We start from the raw sequence: 22549 nt of genomic DNA, 5'->3' as shown, positions 1-22549 counted from the left end.
CCCACCCCTCCCACTCCCCCTGACCCACACTATCCCCACCCCTGAGGCGCTAGCTGTCCTCCTTCCCCAAGGTCTTCCCACAGCGGCCCTTTGGGACCTGGGGGCATGGCTCTTGGCCACAGCGAGGCGCGCCATGGGCCCTCTGCCCTGGGAACTATCCCCCTCCACCTGCCCCCACCGAGGATGTGCCACCACTGCCCACCACCTCCTCCCCATGCTCCCTTCCCCATGGGGGCCCCAGTCACGTACGATGTACCCAGGGTGGGAGAGGCAGCCATGGGGGAGGGGGCTCACAGCCCTTCACCCCATCCATTGGGTATGGCCCCCCACCACTCCCAGTTAGTTCATGACACCCGTTAATTTTAAGGAAAACATCTAAATTATTCTTATTGTTCTAACCCACTCTTACTGTTTACAGTTTAATACAGTAGCTTTGGCAACTCCATGTCCCTGTTCAATGGGGGGCAGTGAGGGGTGGAGGGGGGCCTGTGTTGGGGGCCTGGCTCAGAGGTCCCCATGTACGAAGGCCTCCTGGAGGGCCTCCTGGATGTGGACCCCGTCCCAGTGGAGCTGCTCCAGCGGCGGTGAGGCCAGCCTATCCTGGTGCTGTGTCCCCTCATGCGCCTCAGTGAGGTAGTTGAGGGCACAACAGGCAGCCATGAGCTGTGGGACACTCTCCATCCCCACATCAGGGTGCATGAGGAGGCATCTAAATCACACCTTTAGGCACCCGAAGGCACACTCCACTGTGTTCTGGGTATGTCCCAGCCAGGGGTTGAAGAGCTCCTGCGATGTGGTCAGGTGCCCTGTGTAGGGGTATTGCAGCCACAGATGCACGGGGTATGCTGGGTTGGCTACTGGGCATAGCAGGACAGCAACGTTGCTGATGACGAGGTCCCATTGGGTGACGTATGTGTCCACCTCCATCCGGTGGCAGAAGGAGGAGTTCCAAAGGATGCGGGCATCATGTACCCAGCCAGGCCAGCTGACGTAGACATTGGTGAAATGGCCTCGAGCATCCACCACTGCCTGGAGCACAACTGAGTGTTACCCCTTGAAGTTGATGTGTTGGCTGGTGCACTAGCCCAGGGCCCTGATGGGGATATGGGTGCCATCCAACATCCTGAAGCACTGGGGGAAGCTGAGCTCTGCGAAGCCTGCCATGGGCATGTTGAGGTCCCCGAGGCGAATGAGCCACAGCACAAGCACGACGTTGATAGCCCTCATGACCTGCAGGGGACAGAGAGCATGTACACTCGTGGGCGTGCACAAGGGTACCCTGGGGCGGTCCCCAGCTGCCACCTCTGTCCCTCCCTTTCCATGGCCCCCCAGCAGGGTGACCCCCCAAGAGTGGGCTTGTGTATGGATGGGGTATTGGAGTCTCCTGTGGCAGGCTCCCTAGCCTCTAAGTCTAGGCCCCTCCCACTGGGTCGCTGGGGTCCCTGTTGCCTGACACCCTCCTCCCCACTTCCCGTGACATGCTGGGGCCCGGCATGTGGCTTACCTTCTGCACGATGGGCCCGATGGTGGACCTGCCCACCACAAACTGCTGCCTCGTGGAGTGGTAGCTATCTGGGGTGGCCAAATTCCAGATGGCAATGGCTAGGTGCTTCTCCACTGGGAGGGCTGGCTGCATCCCCATGTCCTGGTGGTGAAGCAGGTGTCCCAGCCAGGCACAGATCTCATGGAATGTGCCCTTTGCCATGCGCAGGTTCTGCTGCCACCACTTGTCATCCCACTGTGCCACAACCACTCGGTCCCACCAGTCGCTGCTGGCGGCATGGGTCCACATGTAGTGGACAGGCTGTCAGGGGCCTGGCTGGGGCAGGGGTGGGTTGGGGCTAATGTTGCATTCATACAGCAGGCTGAGGAAGGTGCCCAGGAGGCTCCCAGCACCCTTGTCAGGGTGAGCCTGTGCTGCTGCAGAACCTTGGAGTCCATGGCCGGCCCATGGGCTGTTGCAGGAGCAGTGGGATGGCAAGCTATGCTGGGAGCAGCACAACGGGGCTCAGCAGCTAATGCAAGAAGGGACTGTTGGGGGAGGGCCTTTAACAGGCTGCTTGGCTGGTGCCCTGGAAGTGCTCTCCAGCCTTGCGACCCCATTTCAGGTGTTTCCTGCCCTGTTCTTCCAGAAAAGCATCTGTGCATGCGTGGATGCGATCTTCCAGAAGGCTGGGAGGCTCTTTCGGATGAGGCTTTGTGTGTGGATGCTCTCTTCCGGAAGATAATCTTCCTGAATATGGCTTCTGGAAGATCCTCTTCTGGATGATCTGACATGTATAGACACAGCCATCAGGTGAAATCCTGGCTCCACTTATCCCCATGGGAGTTTGGGCAGTGACTTCAATAGGCAGGATTTCACCCCTTCTCTTCCTTTCTGTATCTCACAATTTCAGATTGACTGATATAGCAAAAAGGAATGAATTAATCCCTGGTTAAACTCAGCGGAGTTAGGAACAGGAATGAATGTATCAAGTGGCCTCTTTGTCTTTATGTACTGGCGTTAGCTGTGGCATTGTGGTATCTAAGTGCATGGTTAAATGAGCAAATTAGTGCCCCGGTAATGCAGTGTAGACAGCGCTCTAAGTGTGCATAAAATAATTTAATAATAATTTTAATTTCACATTGTAAATCCCGCAGGATTATAATACTAGTAAAGATAAAACCTTTTATTTCATTTACTGTATAAAAGTAGCTGAATTCCTCACACACTGATATTAAAGTGCTGTGCTAGGATGGTTCTATTCCATTAAACAGTTGTTCTCCCTTTGGATGAGCCATTGAAGTAATTTTCTTTTTGCTCATTCAATTATATACAAGTTAGAGACTCTAGGACAGCTTTGGAAAGAAGAATAAATAACTACAGTGTCATGATCAGTATTCACACACTGAAGAAACCTGGCTTACATACAAAACTGCTTGTGAGCCACTGCTTAGTGTAACCCGGCCTCTCTATTTGCCGAAGAAAACCCTGCACTTCTCATCTCTCTCATTAGCAGGGCAGCAAAAGGTCCGATAAAAACATTGTTTCATATATAGCTTGGATTTCCCTGGCCCAGCATTTTACCAGTCTTGAAGAAGGGAGCTTGCCAGACCAAGGGAGGTCAGGTCTCTGGACTCTCCTAGGGAGCTGCCACCTTGTGAGCTCGGCTCCCCTCTTGGACATCAACTAGACTTCTTCCACTCCTGCCCTGGTGGCTGGTTGGGCTCCCTGCCCCTGGGCTGCTGGTTCAACTCTAATCCCAGCCCTCCAACAAATTCTGTTACTGGGGTTCTCTGGTACAGGGCTCTCTGACCCAGCAACATCTGTCATGCTGCCAGACCTTGCTGGAACAGAGAATCCTTGACCAGAGAGGTTCAACCTGTAGTACAGTGATTTTATATAGAGTGCTGTTCACAGAAGCCGTGTCTACACATGCACGCTACTTCAAAGTAGCGGCACTAACTTCGAAATAGCGCCCGTCACGGCTACATGTGTTGGGCGCTATTTCGATGTTAACATCGCCGTTAGGCGGCGAGACGTCGAAGCCGCTAACCCCATGAGGGAATGGGAATAGCGCCCTACTTCGAAGTTGAACGTCGAAGTAGGGCATGTGTAGACGATCCGCGTCGCGCAACATCGAAATAGCGGGGTCCGCCATGGTGGCCATCAGCTGAGGGGTTGAGAGACGCTCTCTCCAGCCCCTGCGGGGCTCTATGGTCACCGTGTGCAGCAGCCCTTAGCCCAGGGCTTCTGGCTGCTGCTGCTGCAGCTGGGGATCCATGCTGCATGCACAGGGTCTGTAACCAGTTGTCGGCTCTGTGGATCTTGTGTTGTTTAGTGCAACTGTGTCTGGGAGGGGCCCTTTAAGGGAGCGGCTTGCTGTTGAGTCCGCCCTGTGACCCTGTCTGCAGCTGTGCCTGGCACCCTTATTTCGATGTGGGCTACTTTGGCGTGTAGACGTTCCCTCGCAGTGCCTATTTCGATGTGGTGCTGCGCAACGTCGATGTTGAACGTCAACGTTGCCAGCCCTGGAGGACGTGTAGACGTTATTCATCGAAATAGCCTATTTTGATGTTGCTACATCGAAATAAGCTATTCGATGTAGGCTTCACGTGTAGACGTAGCTAGAGGGGCAGAAGATTCATGCAACATCATCTAACATTCATGTTCATATAATGATTGTGGGCAGAATGCCACAATCTCTCCCATGTGCTAGAGATGGACCTCCATGCTAGTTTTAATTAGGCCAGTATTAGGGAGTTGTCTGATTGGTCGATGGGTGATCAATGGGATCTCAATTTATGCAAATGAATGATCAAAAACACTGTGGATGCTGGGAGATGCACTGAACAAACAACTGTCATAGAATCATAGGGCTGGAAAGGACCTCAGGAGGTCATCTAGTCCAGCCGCCTGCTTCAAGCAGGATCAACCTCAATGAAGTCATCCCTGTCCTTGTCAAGCCAGGACTTAAAAACCTCTAGGGATGGAGATTCCACTACTTCTCTAGGTAATGCATTCCAGTGCTTCACCACCCTCCCGGTGAAGTCGGTTCTCCTAATATCCAACCTACTCCTCTCCTTCTGTAACTTCAGACCATTGCTCCTTGTTCTGCCATCTGTCACCACTGAGAACAGTTTCTCTCCATCCTCTTTAAACCACCCTCTCAGCTTTCTTTTCAGACCATACGTACAACATGCCTACTGGTTGAAAAGATGAATTCTATCCCTGCCACCCATCTTCGTTCTCTGCACAAAGCCTGGTTGCTTGGGAAGGAAGGAATCTCAACCATGAATCACTAGCATGTTCCTAGTAGTCATTTTAAAACAGTACTAAGGTTTTTTCACTATGTAGAAACTCTCTGCTGTTCCCAGCCTACACACAAATGTACTGAGCTCCATTTTGTTTTCTCACACCTAGAGAACTAAAGTCGTGTGTTCATTGGAATTGCAAATTGCTTGATAGTAACTGAGAGCAGAATTTGGCTCTGACTCTGTAGCCACAGAAACATTAACTTGACAAAAAAGTTAGCATACATGAAAAGATATTTAAGTCTGAGTGCATTTAAGAGTGTCTTCACGATAGCCTTGGTCTGATTATGTTTCCCATTGGTATTTCAATATAAACAGTTAAGAAGCAAACTTGCTTTGGTATTATCAACCTTTGAAGATACACACATTTGTGTGTGTGTGTGTTAGTCCTGGAGGAGTTCTGCAATTGTTGCATTTGAACCATAGTAAAATAGCACAATTATGTTGGATTACACAGAATTGTGTGTGTGTGTGTGAGAGAGAGAGAGAGAGAGAGAGAGAGAGAAAATTGCACTGTTAATTTCAACACAATGAATATTTTATTCTCACTTCTTATCTGTACTACTTAGGGTAATTGGTGAAATTTTCAAAATTGCTCAAGTGACTTAGAAACCTAAACCCTATTAAAAGTCAACATGAACACATATACTGTTTTGGTTGTAAAATTTGGGGCCCCATTAAGTTCTGTTAGAGAGGCATAAAAATTGTGTGTTAAAACCAGAGCCATGTTGATTTAACCAGCTGAACATCTACTCCAAAATCTTTTTTTCTTGGGCAGGTAGATAAACAACTTCATAACTTACCGTGATTGCAGGCCCAGCAAAAGTCAAACTAAGCAACATCAGAAAGGGAACAGCCTCTTGTGTAGGTTCAATGTATGGCATACTCAGACTCCTATCATAGCAGCTGAATCCAGAGTGAACTGGCTTGAAGACATCAGTAAGTTCAAGAAAATAGAGACTAACAACAGAAGATGCCAGTATGGGCAACTAGAAAGGAATGGAAAACAATGTATTGTTATTTTGTTGTAACAATAAACCAAACCTCCCCCGCCCCCAAAAAGAAAAAAAAATGATCTGGAAAAGCAATAAATCTGTTAAAAATACTAGAAAGTTTAAAAGGCTTCATTTCCACAAAATGTGATGTTTTCTGATGTTGTACAAGTTCCAACCAGCAGGGTAGAAAATAAACAATTTTAGCTAGCGAAGTATTTGTGTAATTTGGCTCAAATATAGCTGTATGCAAGTACAGGTTGCACCTCCTAAAACTGGCACTCTCTAGTCCAGCAACATCCATGGTCTAGCCATACCAGATCAGGGAGGTGCATCTTGTAAAATAAGAACTTGCACTGAAATACTGCTCAAATGAATAAATCATTACCTCATAAGACATAAGCTCTGGGCCCCTTTGAATTTCTGCTGGAACACCGACCTCCATGCTGAGTGGCTCTGAAGGACAATGTTGCAGTTTGGGCAGTGCTAAGGATTGACTGCCTGAGGCCACACCCCCAGAGCCAGGCCTTCCTCCCACACCTTGCACCCTAGGGCCCACGATGGCTGACAGCCCTACTGGGCACCTAATTATCTTTAAAAATTTGGGACCTTGTCCATTCCTCTACTAATACAGGATTGTTTTCTGCAGTACATTTCCATAGTCAGTATGGTATATCTGGTCCCATGTAATTGTAAATACCACAAGCAATGTGGATCCTCACCATGCCAGGTGCAACCTGTCCTTTATTCCTCACCTGTAGCTTTATTCCTCACCGTCTTTCCTGATATACCTTGTTAAAGTTTCATTGCTCCAAGTTATATCCACATACTACCACTTTGAAATAATTCAGTTCTCTGTATGGCTATGAGAAGGGCAGACTATTCTCTTCTAAGCCCTTGTCAAACTATCAGTTGTTGTCTTATTTCCCAAACAATATAGCCTTTTCATCTGTGAGACACTGATGAACACACATTGATTCTTTTCAATTGCAGGCTCCAATCCTGTAATGAAGGCTCCATCTACACTAGGAGATAAATTTTACTTTATTAAAATTGATTTTTAATGCTGAGTTTTAGAAATTCAAATTTGAGCATCCTCACCTTCCCACAGGCTCCCCAAAAATTCAACTGACTGCTGCCACACACAAGTTGACATACATCAACTGCTGCAGCAGTGTATTGTGGGAGTTCCCTGAGCCCTGTAGCACCACAAGAAAAAATGAACCACAAGAGGCTGTGCGTATCTGACAACATGCTCCTATATTTCATTTCCGTCATTCCCCTGCTGTGTTAAGCAAACATCCCTTTTTCCAGGTGGAATCTTGCTTCTATAAATGATCTGCTTTTTATAAATAGGGGAGTGGAGGGGTAGCAAAGCGGTTAGAGCATTCGCCTGCTGAACCCAGGGCTCAATGTTTTTCATAAGTAGGTCTTCCCACCCCAAATCAGTGATCTAGAATGGATTAACTCATAACTCTAAAAAGAAATTCTGTGTCACTTAAGGCATGGGCCAAAGCCCATTGAAATCAATTACCACTGAGGTAATTCTAATACATTAACTTCAATGGCCTTTGGATCAAGCCCATACTGAGCTATTGCTCTGTCATGTTTATTTCTTTATGCTCTGTAATCTAGAAATATAGTAGGCTGAATGTCTGCCCTCTCAACTTTCAATGCCACTTCTGTGCCTACCATGGTGCAAGCCCCTGAATATCTTAGCTGTTAGGGGAACTTCCTCCTGGTGTCAGCAAGCCCCCCTGGTCATCTTAGCCACTGGGGAGACCTACCCACCACTGCATCAGCAAGCCCCAAGTATCTTAGCTGCCAGGTGAATACTTCTCGCCCCAGCATCAGCAAGACCCCAAAAATCTTTCTCGTTCTTGGAGCCCTAACCACATGCAATCCAGGACATGGTGCTGCCTGGCAGCATGATCAGCACCGAATAGCAGGCACATCCTTTTATTGGGTTGTGGCTACGTACATGATGTGGCTGAGTACAGGAAAGACTCCAACTGAGTGGTACCTGTGGGGGAGGGAAGGGAATTCGTGCCCAAATGTAAACCGCTGAGAAGTTTCTCAGACTCTCATGCAAGCATGATACTCGCCCCACCTCCGGGCCAAAACAGCCTTTCTGCCACTTGGTGTGGCAGGGCAGCAGCTGACGCCAGGCAGCACAGAAGAAAATACCAAGTGTAGAGACAGAACCATGAACTCCGTGCAGGGGTGATTTCTAATGGGTCGATGTGCTCACAGTGCTAATAGCAAGGAAAGGAAGACATTTCTCCGGCTATCATACAAACACGACCCCACAGCCACAAGCTTCCTGGTCCCAATGTGAAATTCACAGTCTTCCTGTTACCTAATTCCTCTGCACCAGAGAGCAGCGGACAGAGTGGAGCACTGAGGAGCATTGTGGGTTACATACGGGGCACCTCTGGAGGCTAATAAATTCAATTTTAAGACATGGTGCTTCCACACTGGCCTTTAATCCAACTTCTGAATTTGAATTTGATGCTGCACCCATCAGGTAGCGATGATATGGTGATATCAATATTAGCTCTCCCTAAATCAAGCTAATGGTATTTAGAGTAAAAACAGTCACGTGGTGATATTGAGCTAACTGCCTTAAATTCAAATTTATCTCGTAGTGTAGACGTAGCCTATAATACAAGATGACCCCTTCACATGTGTGAAGCCCCAAGGATTACTACGTACAGGTGGAGTGGTCAACGTGCTGCAGGATTGCAGCCCCATTTCCTATTTATAATTGTTTGACAAACCATTATGCAAATATATGCCACCATATGTGTTGTTAATTAAGTTTGAGTATTTTCTATTTACAACCAATGCTTGTTCAGCTAAATCACATGGCATTGTTTCTGCTTCCTGCCTGAATGACTTATTTATAAAAAATGTCAAATGCCCTTATTCTTTCACATATACACATTTGATAAGCTGTTCTATCACACCAGACTTCACACTTGCCCTAGAAGTACACCAGCAGTCACCTCTTCTGCTACTCACGTGCTTTGATGGTTACTATTGCCTTTTGTTTACGATCCTTCAGCCAGTTTTCAATTCTTAAGACAGTGTACTGTACCCCAACCAATTTAGATTCAAGTTCTAAGGAAGATTTAATGAGTACGCAGTGCTTTCCTTTCATGTATCTTGTCACCACCGAGTCATAATGAAGAAAGTCTTTTTTTTTCTATTAAAAAAGCTTATTAGCTTTGCCTGGCTGGATTTACTCCTGTAGAAAACACTGATTAAGGGTCATGGTTCCTTTATTATTGAGATACTAGTGATTTTACAGATTAGTGCCATTAATTCATTAGGGAGAAAAATTGGGCTTATGGGGGAAACTCTAGAAGCTTCTGAAAGCACCAATTTTATCTGAGGGTCCCCTTTAGCAGACAATGTACTAGGGAAGTAGTGGCAATGGTAAGCCCACAAAAGCACCCATTTGCAAGTGTGTATGCAAGGGCTAAGACAGTTCACAAAGGGGCCAGTGATGGATGGAAGAGGCAGCTTGGCTTGGGAGCAGCAGCAAATATTTACTGCATTCTTTGTCAGTTTCCATTGATGAAGTCCTCACACAAATCTCAATAAAACTTAAACCTGTATTTACCCAGCATCACCTGCAGAGGTAGGGCTACAATACATACACACTGCCCAGTGCCAACACTCCTATAGATGGAAACCCCTTGAGTTCAGTGAAGCTGGTTGACATGGGGAGATGCTGCCTGCAGTTCCCTGCTACAGCAGAGGTTAGTAGGACTAATGGAACGGTAACTGCTAGCATTACTCATCTTTCTTATTTTGAAGGTGGCTATTACATTTGCTTTTTCTTCACTTCTTAATATTGCTAAAATGCAAACTTGCAAGGTCCACGTAGACTTGCATATGCCTGCAGCACTGTTCAATGAAGAGATTTCTTAGCATCAAGCATGAATTATTCTATCTCCCTTGCAGAAAATATTCTTCTGTGCCAACACAGCACACTGTGGGAAAAAGCAGAAATTAATGTACCACTGGATTATGCTGCTTTTGAAACCTTCAATGTACACTAGATACAAATGGATAAAATCAAGTTGATAGTCTGCTTATTTCCATTCTAAAGTAAAAGAGAGTAAAGACTGAATGTGCAATGTATGTCAGATGACAAGATAGTGAATGACAATCATAGAATCGTAGAACAATAGAGCTGGAAGAGACCTAAAAAAGCCAGCAGGTCCAGCCCCCTGCCCTAGGCAGGACCAAACCCATCAGATCAGCCCAGCCCAGCCAGGGCTTTGTCGAGGCAAGACTTAAACACCTCCAGGGATGGAGACTCCACTACTTCCCTGGGTAGACCATTCCAATGCTTCACCACCCTCCTCGTGAAACAGTTTTTCCTAATGTTCAACCTGGACATTCCCAACCACAACTTGAGACCATTGTTCCGTGTTCTGCCATCCGTGGCCACTGTGAACAGCCTCTCTCCAGCCTCTTTGCAACCTCCCTTCAGTAAACTGAAGGCTGTTATCAAGTCCCCCCTCAGTCTTCTCTTCTGCAGACTAAACAGTCCCAATTTCCACAACCTTTCTTCACAGGTCATACGCTCCAGCCCCCAAATTATTTTGGTTACCCTCCGCTGGACCCTATGCAGTGTGTCCACATCCTTCCTATAATTGGGGGCCCAGAGCTGGACACAATACTCTAGATGCGGCCTCACCAAAGCCAAATAAAGAGGAATAATCACTTCTCCGGATCTACTGGCAACGCTCCTCTTGATGCAACCTAATATGCCATTAGCTTTCTTGGCTACAATGGCACACTGTTGACTCATGTCCAGCTTCTCATCCACTACAGCTCCAAGATCCTTTTCTGCAGAACTACTACTGAGCCAGTCAGACCCCAGCCTGTAACAATGCTTGGGATTCTTCCAGCCCAAGTGCAGGACTCTGCACTTGTTCTTATTGAACATCATCAGAGTTCTTGCAGTCCAGTCTTCCAATTTGTCTAAGTCACTTTGGACCCTATCCCTACCCTCCAGCGTATCTACCTCTCAGCTAACGTCATATATGCCATCACATGCCAGCAATGCCCAGATGCTTTGTATATTGGACAGACTTCAAACTCTCTCAGACAAAGAATTAATGGGCATAAAACAAACATAAAAACACTCCTGATTCACAAAACTGTCAGTCAGCACTTTAATTGAGTGGGCCATTCTGTTAATGACCTGAAAGTTTGCGTCTTACTGAAGAGGAATTTTCACAACACTCTTGAAAGAGAGGCTGCTGAACTCTCTTTTATATTGAAATTCGACATATTAACACATGGTTTGAACAGGGATGAGAATTTTTTAGGTCATTTTAGGGGCTGTTTTGCGTACTTGGCTTAATCTAATTTTTGACTCCCCCCTGCCACCTTCTGCCCCTCTACTCTCTGATTTGCTCACCTTGATAATATTTTTCTTATTTGTCAACCTTGATTACTATTTTTGATTCTCTGTGCCTTGAACATTGAGTCTGTTCTGGTATGGCTATGGTCTGAAGAAGTGGGTTTGTCCCATGAAAGCTCATAACCTAATAAATTATTTTGTTAGCCTTTAAAGTGCTACTGGACTGCTTTTTCGTTTTGATAGTATATAGACTAGCACAGCTTTCTCTCTGTTACTGTGAAAAATGTTTGTTTTTTAACAGCAGGCTTTTTTTTTTAAAAAAACGGAAGAGAATAATTTTAGATGTGGGGTGAAAGAGGCTGCTAGTTGGACTTCACTGAAACAGTGTGTAGAATGGACTTGGGTTTTGAAAATAACAGCTTTGCTTTGAGTGCTACAGTACAAATTACTCCTGGGCCCCGGGCAACGAGGAAGGGGCCTAACTCTGGGCCCCTGGAAGGTGCTGGGCTTCAGGTGAAAGGCCAAGTGCTAAGGAGATAGGCTCCTCCAGACAGCTCTTCAGTGCTGTCAGGTCCACCCTGTCCTGGGCTCCAACAGTGACTTAAGGGCCTGGGGCTCTGTCCACGGAGGCTCCTGTGGTAATGGTGGCAGTGGTCAGGACTCCCCAGACCTTTTAAATTGCTAGGCCTGGAGACTTCTGCCCTGCCCCTTGCCAACCTCACCGGCAGCCCTGCAAAGAGCAACAGAGTTTAGTTTCTCTTCAAAAGTATTGCTACGAAAGGTGTGCAGAAAGTAGTCTGAGGCGTAACTTTGTGCACCTTGTTTTCATGGTCACGTTAATTATGTCATAATTTCATTTTTTGGGCTGGGTGTGAATACACATGAAGGAAATGTGAACTGACATCCTGGAGAAAGCAAAGATCTGGCATTTCCAAAAGTGTCTTCAAAATAACAAATTTTGAGAAGTCACGTAGTCCAGTCCCCTGTACTTATGGAAGTACTATGTGTTATCTCTACCATCCCTCACAAGTCTTTGTCTAACCTACTGTTAGAAACCTCCAATTATGCAGATTCAACCACCTACCCAGGCAATTTATTCCGGTGCTTAACCATGCTAACAGTTAAAAAGTTTTTTCCTAATGTCAACATAAACTGCCCAAAGTATGTGCTTAGGTCCCATTGTTTCCCATGAAACTGCTCTGGTGAAGAGGGATTAAAGCTAACCATATGCTGAAGTGGTTTGTGGAACTGGGGCCTCCAGAGGCATGGGGATTGGTGTTGAGCACAGGACGGGATTGGGTCATGGGATCCCCCACACTGCTGCTTAGCCTTGGGGTTTTAATGTGGAAATTTTGTCCGGAGTTAAGAGAACATGGTCTGCCCCCCACCCCCCTGCTTTTTTCAAAAAAATTGAGTAATGTTTTAAAGTGTGAATTTCTGAGGGGGAACTTCCTTTAAAGTGACTGCACAAAACTATATTTTTGTATTATTTCTTCTGCTCTGATGCTTAGAAGAGTCTTTGAGGTAGGCCCTAGGAACAGCACTTCCAAATATGCCCAGGGCACTACATTCTCAACTCCTCTCCTTCTCAGGATCTGCTGGACAGGCTGGCAGGATGGTGGCATGGACAAGTACACCCATCACGCACTTCAAGTGGTGTTGTGGGGATACAAGAGGAGTGATACAATGGAGGCAGTTGCTAGAGCAGGCTCAACCCCGTGTGGCAGTTGCCTGACAGAGCAGCAGGCATCTCTGTCCTCGACTCTCTTTCCCAAAGAGCTCTTTGGCCAGGGAGGTCTTAAACATAATTTCCCAACAAAACTGACTCCTGGGCACCACGACCAAACTTCAGGGCCAATCAAAAGATTTCAGTGTGATTTAGAGCTTCTTTTGCATACACACCAGATTTAATGACCCCTTTCACATAAAAAGCTGTGTGTGAGGAGAGTTGGCTCAGCATAGAATCATAGAATTCTAGGGCTGGAAGAGACCTTAGGAGGTCATCGAATCCAGCCCCCTACCCAAAGCAGGACCAACCCTAACTAAATCATCCCAGCCATGACTCCGTCAAGCCAGGACTTAAAAACCTCTAGGGATGGAGATTCCACCTCCTCTTTTGGTAGCACATTCCAGTCCATCACCACTCTTCTGGTGAAATAGCTTTTTCCTAATATCCAGCCTACACCTCTCCCTTTGTAACTTCAGATCGCTGCTCCTTGTACTGCCATCTGTCACCATTGAGAACAGTCTCTCTCCATCCCCTATAGAGCCTCTTTTCCAGAAGCTGTAGGCTGCTATTAACTTGCCCCTCAATCTTCTCTTTTGCAAACTAAATAAGCCCAGATCGCTCAGCCACTCCTCATAGGTCATGTGCTCCAGTCCCCAATGCGTCCACATCCTTTCTATAATAAGTTGCCAGTCCCCAGCTACTCCATGCTCCAGGTCCCCTCCCCGTTGTTCACAACATTACCAGCATCAGTTTACTACTCCTAAACTATCTTCATATGGTTTAGGACTAGACCTAGGATCCATATTGTAAAGAAAGTGGAAATTCCCATTTATGAGACCAAATAATCAAAATGATAGTGTGAGATCTTACATCGCATCAGTATTTTGGGTTCCTATTTTAATTTTATTTTTTTAAGACTAAACATGCTTTTTTATTTAAATTTAAGAAGGAAAGTCCTTCACTGTGCCTCTGAGAAACACTGGTGTAGTTCTTCACTCTTTCTGAATCTTTTAATTAGCACAGAACAACTGCCCTGTGCCCATCCCTGAGCTGATCTTCTAATTCTTCACACAAGCAAAATTCTCATTCTAATCAAATCCCCATTGGCAATGCATATTCTGGAAGTCAAGCACATAAAAGACATGCAGAGTACTCCACATATAATTTTAATGTGGATGTGTGTTGTGCAAAGCTACATACCTAAAAATCCAGAAATTATTGAGCAATGGAATTTCTGAGATATATGGTGATATGCATCCACATCTGACATTTTGAATCTACTTCAGTCAGTGTAAGTTAGAAATAACTGTGAACTGAGCATCTGGTCCTGAGACTCACTGAAGATTTTCAACGCCCATTTCTTCTAACTGGAGCCAAAGAAACCCACCGCTTTACAGAACTGACTCCTACAAGAATAGATCTCTTTTGTGTTTGCTACAGCTATTGCCTTCCCCCAGCTTTCTGACCTATCTGGTAGCCAATAAAAGTGGGTGAATTTCAGTTCTCAAAGAAATGATCCACATTATAACCACAGTTATTTGGGTCACATACTGTCTGCTTGAGGCAACACTGCCTAAAGAAACCCCATTATAGTCAAACATATCAGACAAAAAAGTAAGGAACAAAACCTAACACTCCTATGGATGATCCCTTTGAGCTGCATTCCCTTTTCAGCAAATTCCCAGATAATGAAATGATGTATAGGATATTCTGCCAATAAATCCACAGAAATACAAAGTTTATAGGCCAATTCTTCAGTTGGCGTTTAAGTCTATGGAATTTTGCTGACTTATAGCATCTCAGGATATAGTCTCCGGACAACCTTCTGACAGCCCACCTGACAGCGGAGAAATCTTGACCCCACTGAATTCAGCAGAACCAGAATATCATCTACTGAGTCTAATTCTCTCAACCCTTATGCCCATTACACACTGGTGTAACTCCATGGATTTCAGTGGGGTTACTTTGTATTTATACATGTGCAAGTGAGAGAAAATTAGGCCTACTGTGTTTGTACATGCTACATGTGCAGACATCCTCACCTTTTGGGAAATGGGAGACATGTTACGCTGGAAGTTTTACATTTTTCATACTTAAAATGTAAGGCAATAACCTTCTGTCTATTGTCCTTGAATGTACTCAGGGTGTACTCTGAATATGTTAATGAGGGAAAATCAATGAAGAGCAGACCTCTTTCCAGGAATGGTCACAGACAATGTTTCAATTCCTAATATTTTCCTAAGGCTAGGATATCTTTCATCATGGAAATATCATTCTATTAGAAAGATGCAAACTGAATTTCCATGAATGTGTAGTTATTGCTTCCTTAGTTTTCTTTTTTTTAAGGGACTCAGATTATCCACATATTCCATAAAACTATGAAACACTTCACATATCATTAAAAACCAAGACAGACCAGATTATATGGAAGTACTGATTAATATGCACTTTAAGTGTGAAGAGTCATGCATAGATAAAACTAAAGCCAGCCAGATCAGGTGATTTGTGCTTATGCAAAGTGTAAGACTCTGATTGTTATTATGAGCATTTATACAGCTTGTAACTCTTGGGGCAGCTTCTCCACCTTCTACATCTCTCTAAATCAGCAATAACTCCACTGAAGCCACCAATGTATAACTGGTGTTAAGTCAGAGGAGAATATGGCCTTGTAGTTCTAACAACTTATTATAAATAGGTCTTGATCTAAACGCTCGTTGTTTTTATGTTGAACTTAATATCAATGAGTTCTGTTGACTTAGTGTTGATTTGCATGGCTGTATATGAGATCAGAATCAGTCTCACATGTTTTTAAATAGAAACTATTAATAGGTATGCAGCCTGGCTTGCTAAATTACTATGGAACCATATTGGGTCAAATGTTACAAGTCCATATAATCACGAGTACAGGTTCCTAACATGAGTAGTCTTGCTGACATCATGGTATAGAACATGATACCCAGTATCATGATACCCAGTAGTAAGCATCTGCAGGAATGAATTCATTATTCTCATTAGCTGCGTCTACACGTGCACGCTACTTCGAAGTAGCGGCACCAACTTCGAAATAGCGCCCGTCGCGTCTACACGCGTCGGGCGCTATTTCGAAGTTAACTTCGACGTTAGGCGGCGAGACGTCGAAGTCGCTAACCTCATGAGGAGATAGGAATAGCGCCCTACTTCGACGTTCAATGTCGAAGTAGGGACCGTGTAGACGATCCGCGTCCCGCAACGTCGAAATTGCCGGGTCCTCCATGGCGGCCATCAGCTGGGGGGTTGAGAGATGCTCTCTCTCCAGCCCCTGCGGGGCTCTATGGTCACCGTGGGCAGCAGCCCTTAGCCCAGGGCTTCTGCCTGCTTCTGCGGCAGCTGGGGATCTATGCTGCAGGCACAGGGTCTGCAACCAGTTGTCAGCTCTGTGTATCTTGTGTTGTTTAGTGCAACTGTGTCTGGGAGGGGCCCTTTAAGGGAGCGGCTGGCTGTTGAGTCCGCCCTGTGACCCTGTCTGCAGCTGTGCCTGGCATCCCTATTTCGATGTGTGCTACTTTGACGTGTAGACGTTCCCTCGCTGCGCCTATTTCGATGTTGGGCTGAGCAACGTCGAAGTTGAACATCGATGTTGCCGGCCCTGGAGGACGTGTAGACGTTATTCATCGAAATAGCCTATTTCGATGTTGGCTGCACGTGTAGACGTAGCCATTGACTCTACTACTTCTTCAAGAGAGGGTCATAATTACAACTGGAGGATAAGTAGTGGGAGCTGACACAGCTGTATGCAACAGAGATTCAATTTCTGGGGCTGGACTCGATGGTCTCTCTAGGTCCCGTCCAGTTCTAGTATTCTATGATTCATTCCCATCCTTCATTGTAGTCACTGTTTGTTCCTGTCTCAATCTGGGACTCAAATCTGCAAATAGATACTACTGAGCATAATGCTCTGATTAGTTCTTGAGGTCAGGATAGTAAATACAGGTTGAACCTCTCTAGTCCAGCATTCTCTGGTCCTGCAACATCCGTAGTCCGGCATGATTTCAGCTAGCTGGATGTCCACTTATCATGGGTGTGGTCAAGCTTCCTGTGGTTCCATAAAGTTTGTTTACAGCCAACAGTTGGGGCGCTCAGTGTTCTGTGCTGTTATTCAGCTTTAATTTACCTCTAACTGTCTTCCAAGAGGGCAGTATGCAGTGGCAGCGGCTGTAATGCTGCTAGACAATATTGACCTGTGATCTGGCACTGGTCAGGTCCAGAGAGGGTAGAACTAGAGAGGTCCAATTTTACTGGTTCCCACTGTGAGAATTTGCAGGTTCAAGCCCCTTAAAAGCATAAAATATGTTGGAGTTTGTATTTGTAATATGCTATGTAAAGTGCCATGCATGTTTAAATTATATTAGTGACCATAAGGCATGTTTTCCTTCCCTGCTTATGTACTGTAGACCCTTTTATATTGTGTGATTTTTAATTTTCCAAAATTCAAATCTAGATGTGAACATCCTCAATATTCCTTGGTGCTAGATATGGGCAAGGTGGAAGGGTCCTCAGAGCTTTTCCTGGAATCCCAAAGCTTACATTTTTAGTTCCCCTACCTACCTGTAAAGGTCTGTATCCTGACAACTTTCCTTACAGGAAATGAGGACTAAAACACACTTCACCTGATACAGAGAGAGCCAATTTCTGCGTAACAACATGGACACGTAAAAAATCTCTCAATTCTGCCTCTCCAACAGCAATAATATAACATACAAGATTCCTTGCTTTCCTACATTGGCTGCTAAACTCATCCTCCAAGTTGGACGTATTGCTGAGGCCCATCACTGATGATGTTGGAGCACAAAAGAATATAAAAATCTATTTGTCTCACCCTTTTGCTCTAAACAAGCAAAATAGAGTGGGGTGTCCTCTCTCCTCTATGAACATCTGTAATTCTCTATGACATTAATGCAATGTACATAATAAGAGGGCAGATCAGAGGCCTACATTTGCCCAATTGAGGTGAATCCAAAGAAAATGGAATTTAATAATGGAGATGTTAAAAACAACTACAAACACAAAATCCTAACTATGAAGGGCATGTGACATTTTGCTGTAAAGCAGTTTGTCACCTGACAGCATTTTCCAATGTGTATACAATGAGTGAAATTCTCTAATCTTACATAAAGCTCAAGCACAATGGTCATACTTAAAACCTTGTCTGTTGTCTTGGATAACCAAATAACTGGCAGCAGTAGCAGGTGTTTAAGTCAATGGACAGATTATTATTTGTGTTTACAGCGGTGCCTAGACCGGGTTCAGCATCCTTTCTGCAGCGGAGTGCCAAAATTTGACTTTTTTACTTCTATGTGCAGGCTGAGTGCCAGTGGTACTTTTTAAAGTCACTAATAGTCCTATTTACAACAGCTTCACTCATGAATAAATTAAAATGCAGAGCTTTACCGTTTAGGTGGTGGTTGGTAGCATTACCTGGTCTCTTGTTAATCCACAGGTGGCATGGTCTTTGAGCAAGCTCCTGGCTGAATGGGGAAGGAGGACAAGGCTGACTTCCAGCCTTGAGTGCTGATGAAGATCGGCTTGCATGCCACTCTTGGTACCCATGCTAGAGGTTGTTGACGCCAGCATAGACTAAAGGCCCCAACTGAGATCAGAACCTCATTGTACTAGGCGGTTTACATACACATACAAAAAAACACTCTCTGTCCCAGAGAATTGCAGCCTAAATAAAGGCAGACACAGGCAGGAAGATGGGGCATCCCCATGTCACAGCTGGGGACCTGAGATTCAGGGAGATTAAGTGATTTAGCCAAGGTCTTACAAAAAGTGTGCAGCAGAGCTCAGAACTGAAGAGATTCAAATGCTCCCTGGCTTATTAGCAGGGTGCTCACATCTGGCACCGTATATTTGTAATGGTGGTGCTCAACCATACATGCCTCAGTGCACATAAAATTTATTCTGCACACAGATGAAAAAAATTAGAGAGAACACTACTGTCTAGAATAGTTTGCGGTATTGCCCCATATAAAGTAAATGGAGTGTCTAAGGAATACTGCAAATAGATTCCAGGACTAGAAGAGATTATTGTGACTACCTAGAGAGGTCTGATCTCTTGTATAAAACAGGCTAGGGAACTTTCCCAAAACAACTTATAGAGCAGGTCTTTATTAAAACATCCAATCCCGATTTTAAAATTGCCAGCGAATGCATAATTGGTCAATAGTTCTAATGGTTTATTACTCTCATCGATGAAAATTTACACCATATTTCCAGTCTGAATTTGGGTCTAGCTTCAACTTCGAGCCACTGAATTGTGTTGTATCTTCACCTGCTAGTATGAAGAGCCCATCGTCAAATCTGTATTCCCCACATTGGCACTTGTAGATGGGGATCAAATCACCTCCCATGCAAAATGGAATTTAAGATTGACCACCATTCTTAGGCTAAGTACTACTAAATTAATGTCACCACAAAGTGATGGCAGACCACAGAGCTTTAGTGCCACCCCTCCAAATCAGTGAGTGGCTGCCATTCCCCCTGTATGCACAGAGGGTGGGGCAGGGCGGGGGGTCTTAGTTACTATATCTGCATCAGTACACATCTAATGTTTCCTTACTCTGCCTGCCCCCTAAGCCACTCTCAGTAACAGAATGGCCTCAGCTGGCATAGAGTCCATTGCTCCCATGTGAACAGGATAAAGAGGCCCCTCACACCTGTGTGGCTTCTCTACTCACGACCTCTTTCCTCCACACAAGGATGTCACAGGAATTATGTGGCCAAAAAGGAGCCTTCCATCAATGGGTAAATTTCACCAGCTGGGCCTAATCTACAATAATAAGACACTTGTTACTTGAGTATCTGACATTCTGTGAAAAGTATTCCATCCAATATTATTTTTAATATGATCCAGCTCTCTCCTCCAGGCAACTAGGAGGTAAGTTAGGGGAAGAGAGACAGCCTCATACCTCTTATAAGCCCCTTTCACACTGTGCCCACCTATCTCCTAGAGGAACTTCTGAAGTACCTTAAATGCTTACAGATAAAAATATATTTTCTTTAGTAGATTTAAAAAAGATTTCACATATTGCCATACAGGTTAATAAATATATTTAGCTCTTACACGGACCTACTGTTTTTAGCCTTCAAAGTTCTTTTCATGTGTTATCTTCAGACAGCTTCGTGAGACAAATACCATAACAGTTGCATAGTAACACACAGGAAGCCGTGCTAGTCTATACACTATCAAAACAAATGAAGAAGTGGGTCTGTCCCACGAAAGCTCACCTAATAAACCATTTTGCTAGTCTTTAAAGTGCTACTTGACTGCTTTTTGTTTTCATAACAGTTGCGTTACAGATGGGGAAACTAAGCCACAGAGGCCGAGAGACTCAGTCACTATCATGCTGTAAGTGATGTCATCAAAAGCAAGCCATGTTCACTTACCGATCAGTTAACAAACACAGAAATCACACACGCATCTCCTGAAGCTGCAACCGTGTTTGTTCTACACACAAATTAATGGAGTGCTGTCAAAAATGGCTAAAACCCTATAAGCAGTACACCAGTTCTGAAGCAGTGAGAGCCTGTGGAAGTGTAACTTCACCTGGTAGCAGCAGAGCAGCCATGACATGTTTCGGTCTGTCAGTACCAAATCTACTGAGAAACTCTTTCAAGATACAAAGTGTGTGTCATTAGCTAAATATATGTGACAACCCAGGCATGTTACTGCAAACTCATAAAAACACAAAACTGATTATTTGATAACTTTAAACCATCTTCATGATTTAAAACATTCCTTTTTTAACACTTCTTTTCGTTCATTGAGATGATATCTGCAATAGGTGTTTGCAGATAAACCTTGGTCTGAAACATGTCTTCCTGGTGGGATCAACCTATCCCTGTGCCATGGTTTCATTTAACTTCCACTCCATTTGCAAAATGATTCGCTCAGAAATAATTCCCCGAAAAGCAGCCCACATTCTGCAAGGAAGAGTTTAATCTCAAATCAGCTCTCAGAATACTGATGGGTTTCTGCTACTGAGTTTATTATGCAAAACATCACTCACATATTTTACATGGAATGGCTCTGAAACATGATCAAAATTAACTCTCGTTTTTACAGAGGCAAAGAACATCCCCCCCGCCCCCCTGTGGATTACAGCTCAGATGATACAGACCCAGTTTCAGAACCAGACATGAATTCCATGCAAATACATGAAGCTTCATTTCCCCCCTTCTGAAATGCAGCCCCAGTCGGATCCGACACAGACTGGCAGAACCACACACGCCCGCCGAGGATTGAGGCACACTGACATACTCGCACACAGGCAGAACGTTCTCCACAGCTGCTCTGCGCTATTCTCTGCCTCTTCGCCTGGACAGCGCGTGGAGGGCGCTAACCGGAGCAGCCCCCAGGGAAGGAAGCACGTCAAGGAGCAACGTGTGTACACACACACGCGCGCGCTGGAAAGACATGCGCTCAGGTGCTTCACTCACCTCCACAAAATAGAAGCAGGGCAGTAGGGTGACGCTGTCCTTGGTCACTTTGCCTTTTGGCCTCTCCTTTGCAGACATGCTGGCCGGGGGGTGAGCTGGGCTCGCTTTCCAGGGCTGTGCTTCGAGTAGGCTCGCTCCCCTCCAGCTCCGCCGCCTGGGCGGGTGTCACATGCCGGGGAGGCGCCGCGTGACCCTGCCCGCTTTGCAGCGCTGCCTTGTGCCGCACGCAGGCAGCCCAAAGGCTGCTCTCGGCGAGAGGTTTCCTTCCCGCCTTCTCCGAGCCGCAGCAATGGCTCCCACCCCGGCACGGAGCCCGGCTTCTCTGTATGCGAGGAGGACTCGCTGCACTTACGGTCCTGGAGCTTCCTCCAATATTCATGTGCTTGACGTCAGGAAACCTGCTCCCGGGGAAAGGCAGGGGCCCCACTCCCCTGCAGGAGGAGGGGGAGCGCGCCCGCCGCTTAACCCCTTCCCTCCCAACTGGCTTCTCGTTGAGCGTTCAGGTGGGCGGCAGAGCTGGGAGATGGGCTCACGAGGAAGGTGGGCGGGAAGGGCAGGAAAGGCAGCGGCTGAGGGGCTAGTGATCCCTGCGATTCCTGGGGAGCAGGAGGGGGAAGAATGTAGGAAGCTCTGGCAAGGGAACAGCCAGCTGCAATGGACGACTGTGGTTCTGCACCTCTTGCAAGTAGGACGTCAGAGGTGGCAGTGATTCCACCCCCCCACCCCAGACTCCACTGTAAGGAGACCTTGCAGGCCCCTCTCGCCGGCAGGGTCTGGGGCTTGGGGAGGGGCGGGGAGGCGGCAGAGGCAGGAGTGTCTCGCTTGACGTGAAGATGCCTCCAGTGGTTCCTGTCCCCCAGCTGCCTCAGCATAGGGCAAATAGGCAAGTGCAGAGAGGAGTAACCAGTGGGTGGCAGATAAGCAAGTGGGTGGCTCTGGGAGGGCCCATGTGCTGGCTAGAGAGATGGGGCTGCCCAATGGTGAAGGAGACAGGACTTGCAGAGCTAAGTGGCTTTTCAGGAGTAAGCTCCAAGGGTGCAGTGTTCCAGAAGCCTTACAACAGCAAATCTTCCTGGGGCTGGGGGACATGGACAAAGTAATTGGTTTGATGGATAGGGAATCCGGTAGATGTAATACATTGGGACTTTAACAAGGCTTTTGATACAGTCC

The 22549-nt window shown here is 45.9% G+C and overlaps 1 protein-coding gene across 2 annotated transcripts in view; it reads right to left on the bottom strand.

Annotated features, from left to right (window-relative positions):
* PLPPR4 (phospholipid phosphatase related 4) overlaps window positions 1–21457 on the bottom strand; it is a 61718-nt gene extending 40261 nt beyond the window's left edge. For both annotated transcript variants that reach the window (XM_075003401.1, XM_075003402.1), the window contains exons 1-2: window positions 21380–21457; window positions 5598–5783 (exon numbers count right to left, since the gene is read on the bottom strand). In XM_075003401.1, coding sequence (XP_074859502.1) covers window positions 5598–5783; window positions 21380–21457 — 264 coding nt within the window. The remainder of the gene's footprint in view (window positions 1–5597; window positions 5784–21379) is intronic.
* Between the last annotated feature and the right edge of the window lie 1092 nt (window positions 21458–22549).

This window comes from Carettochelys insculpta, chromosome 9 (genome assembly GCF_033958435.1).
Source record: "Carettochelys insculpta isolate YL-2023 chromosome 9, ASM3395843v1, whole genome shotgun sequence".
NCBI classification, from domain to species: Eukaryota; Metazoa; Chordata; order Testudines; family Carettochelyidae; genus Carettochelys; species Carettochelys insculpta.
Note: the sequence above shows the minus strand (reverse complement) of the source record. Positions and strands in the feature narration are given on the sequence as shown.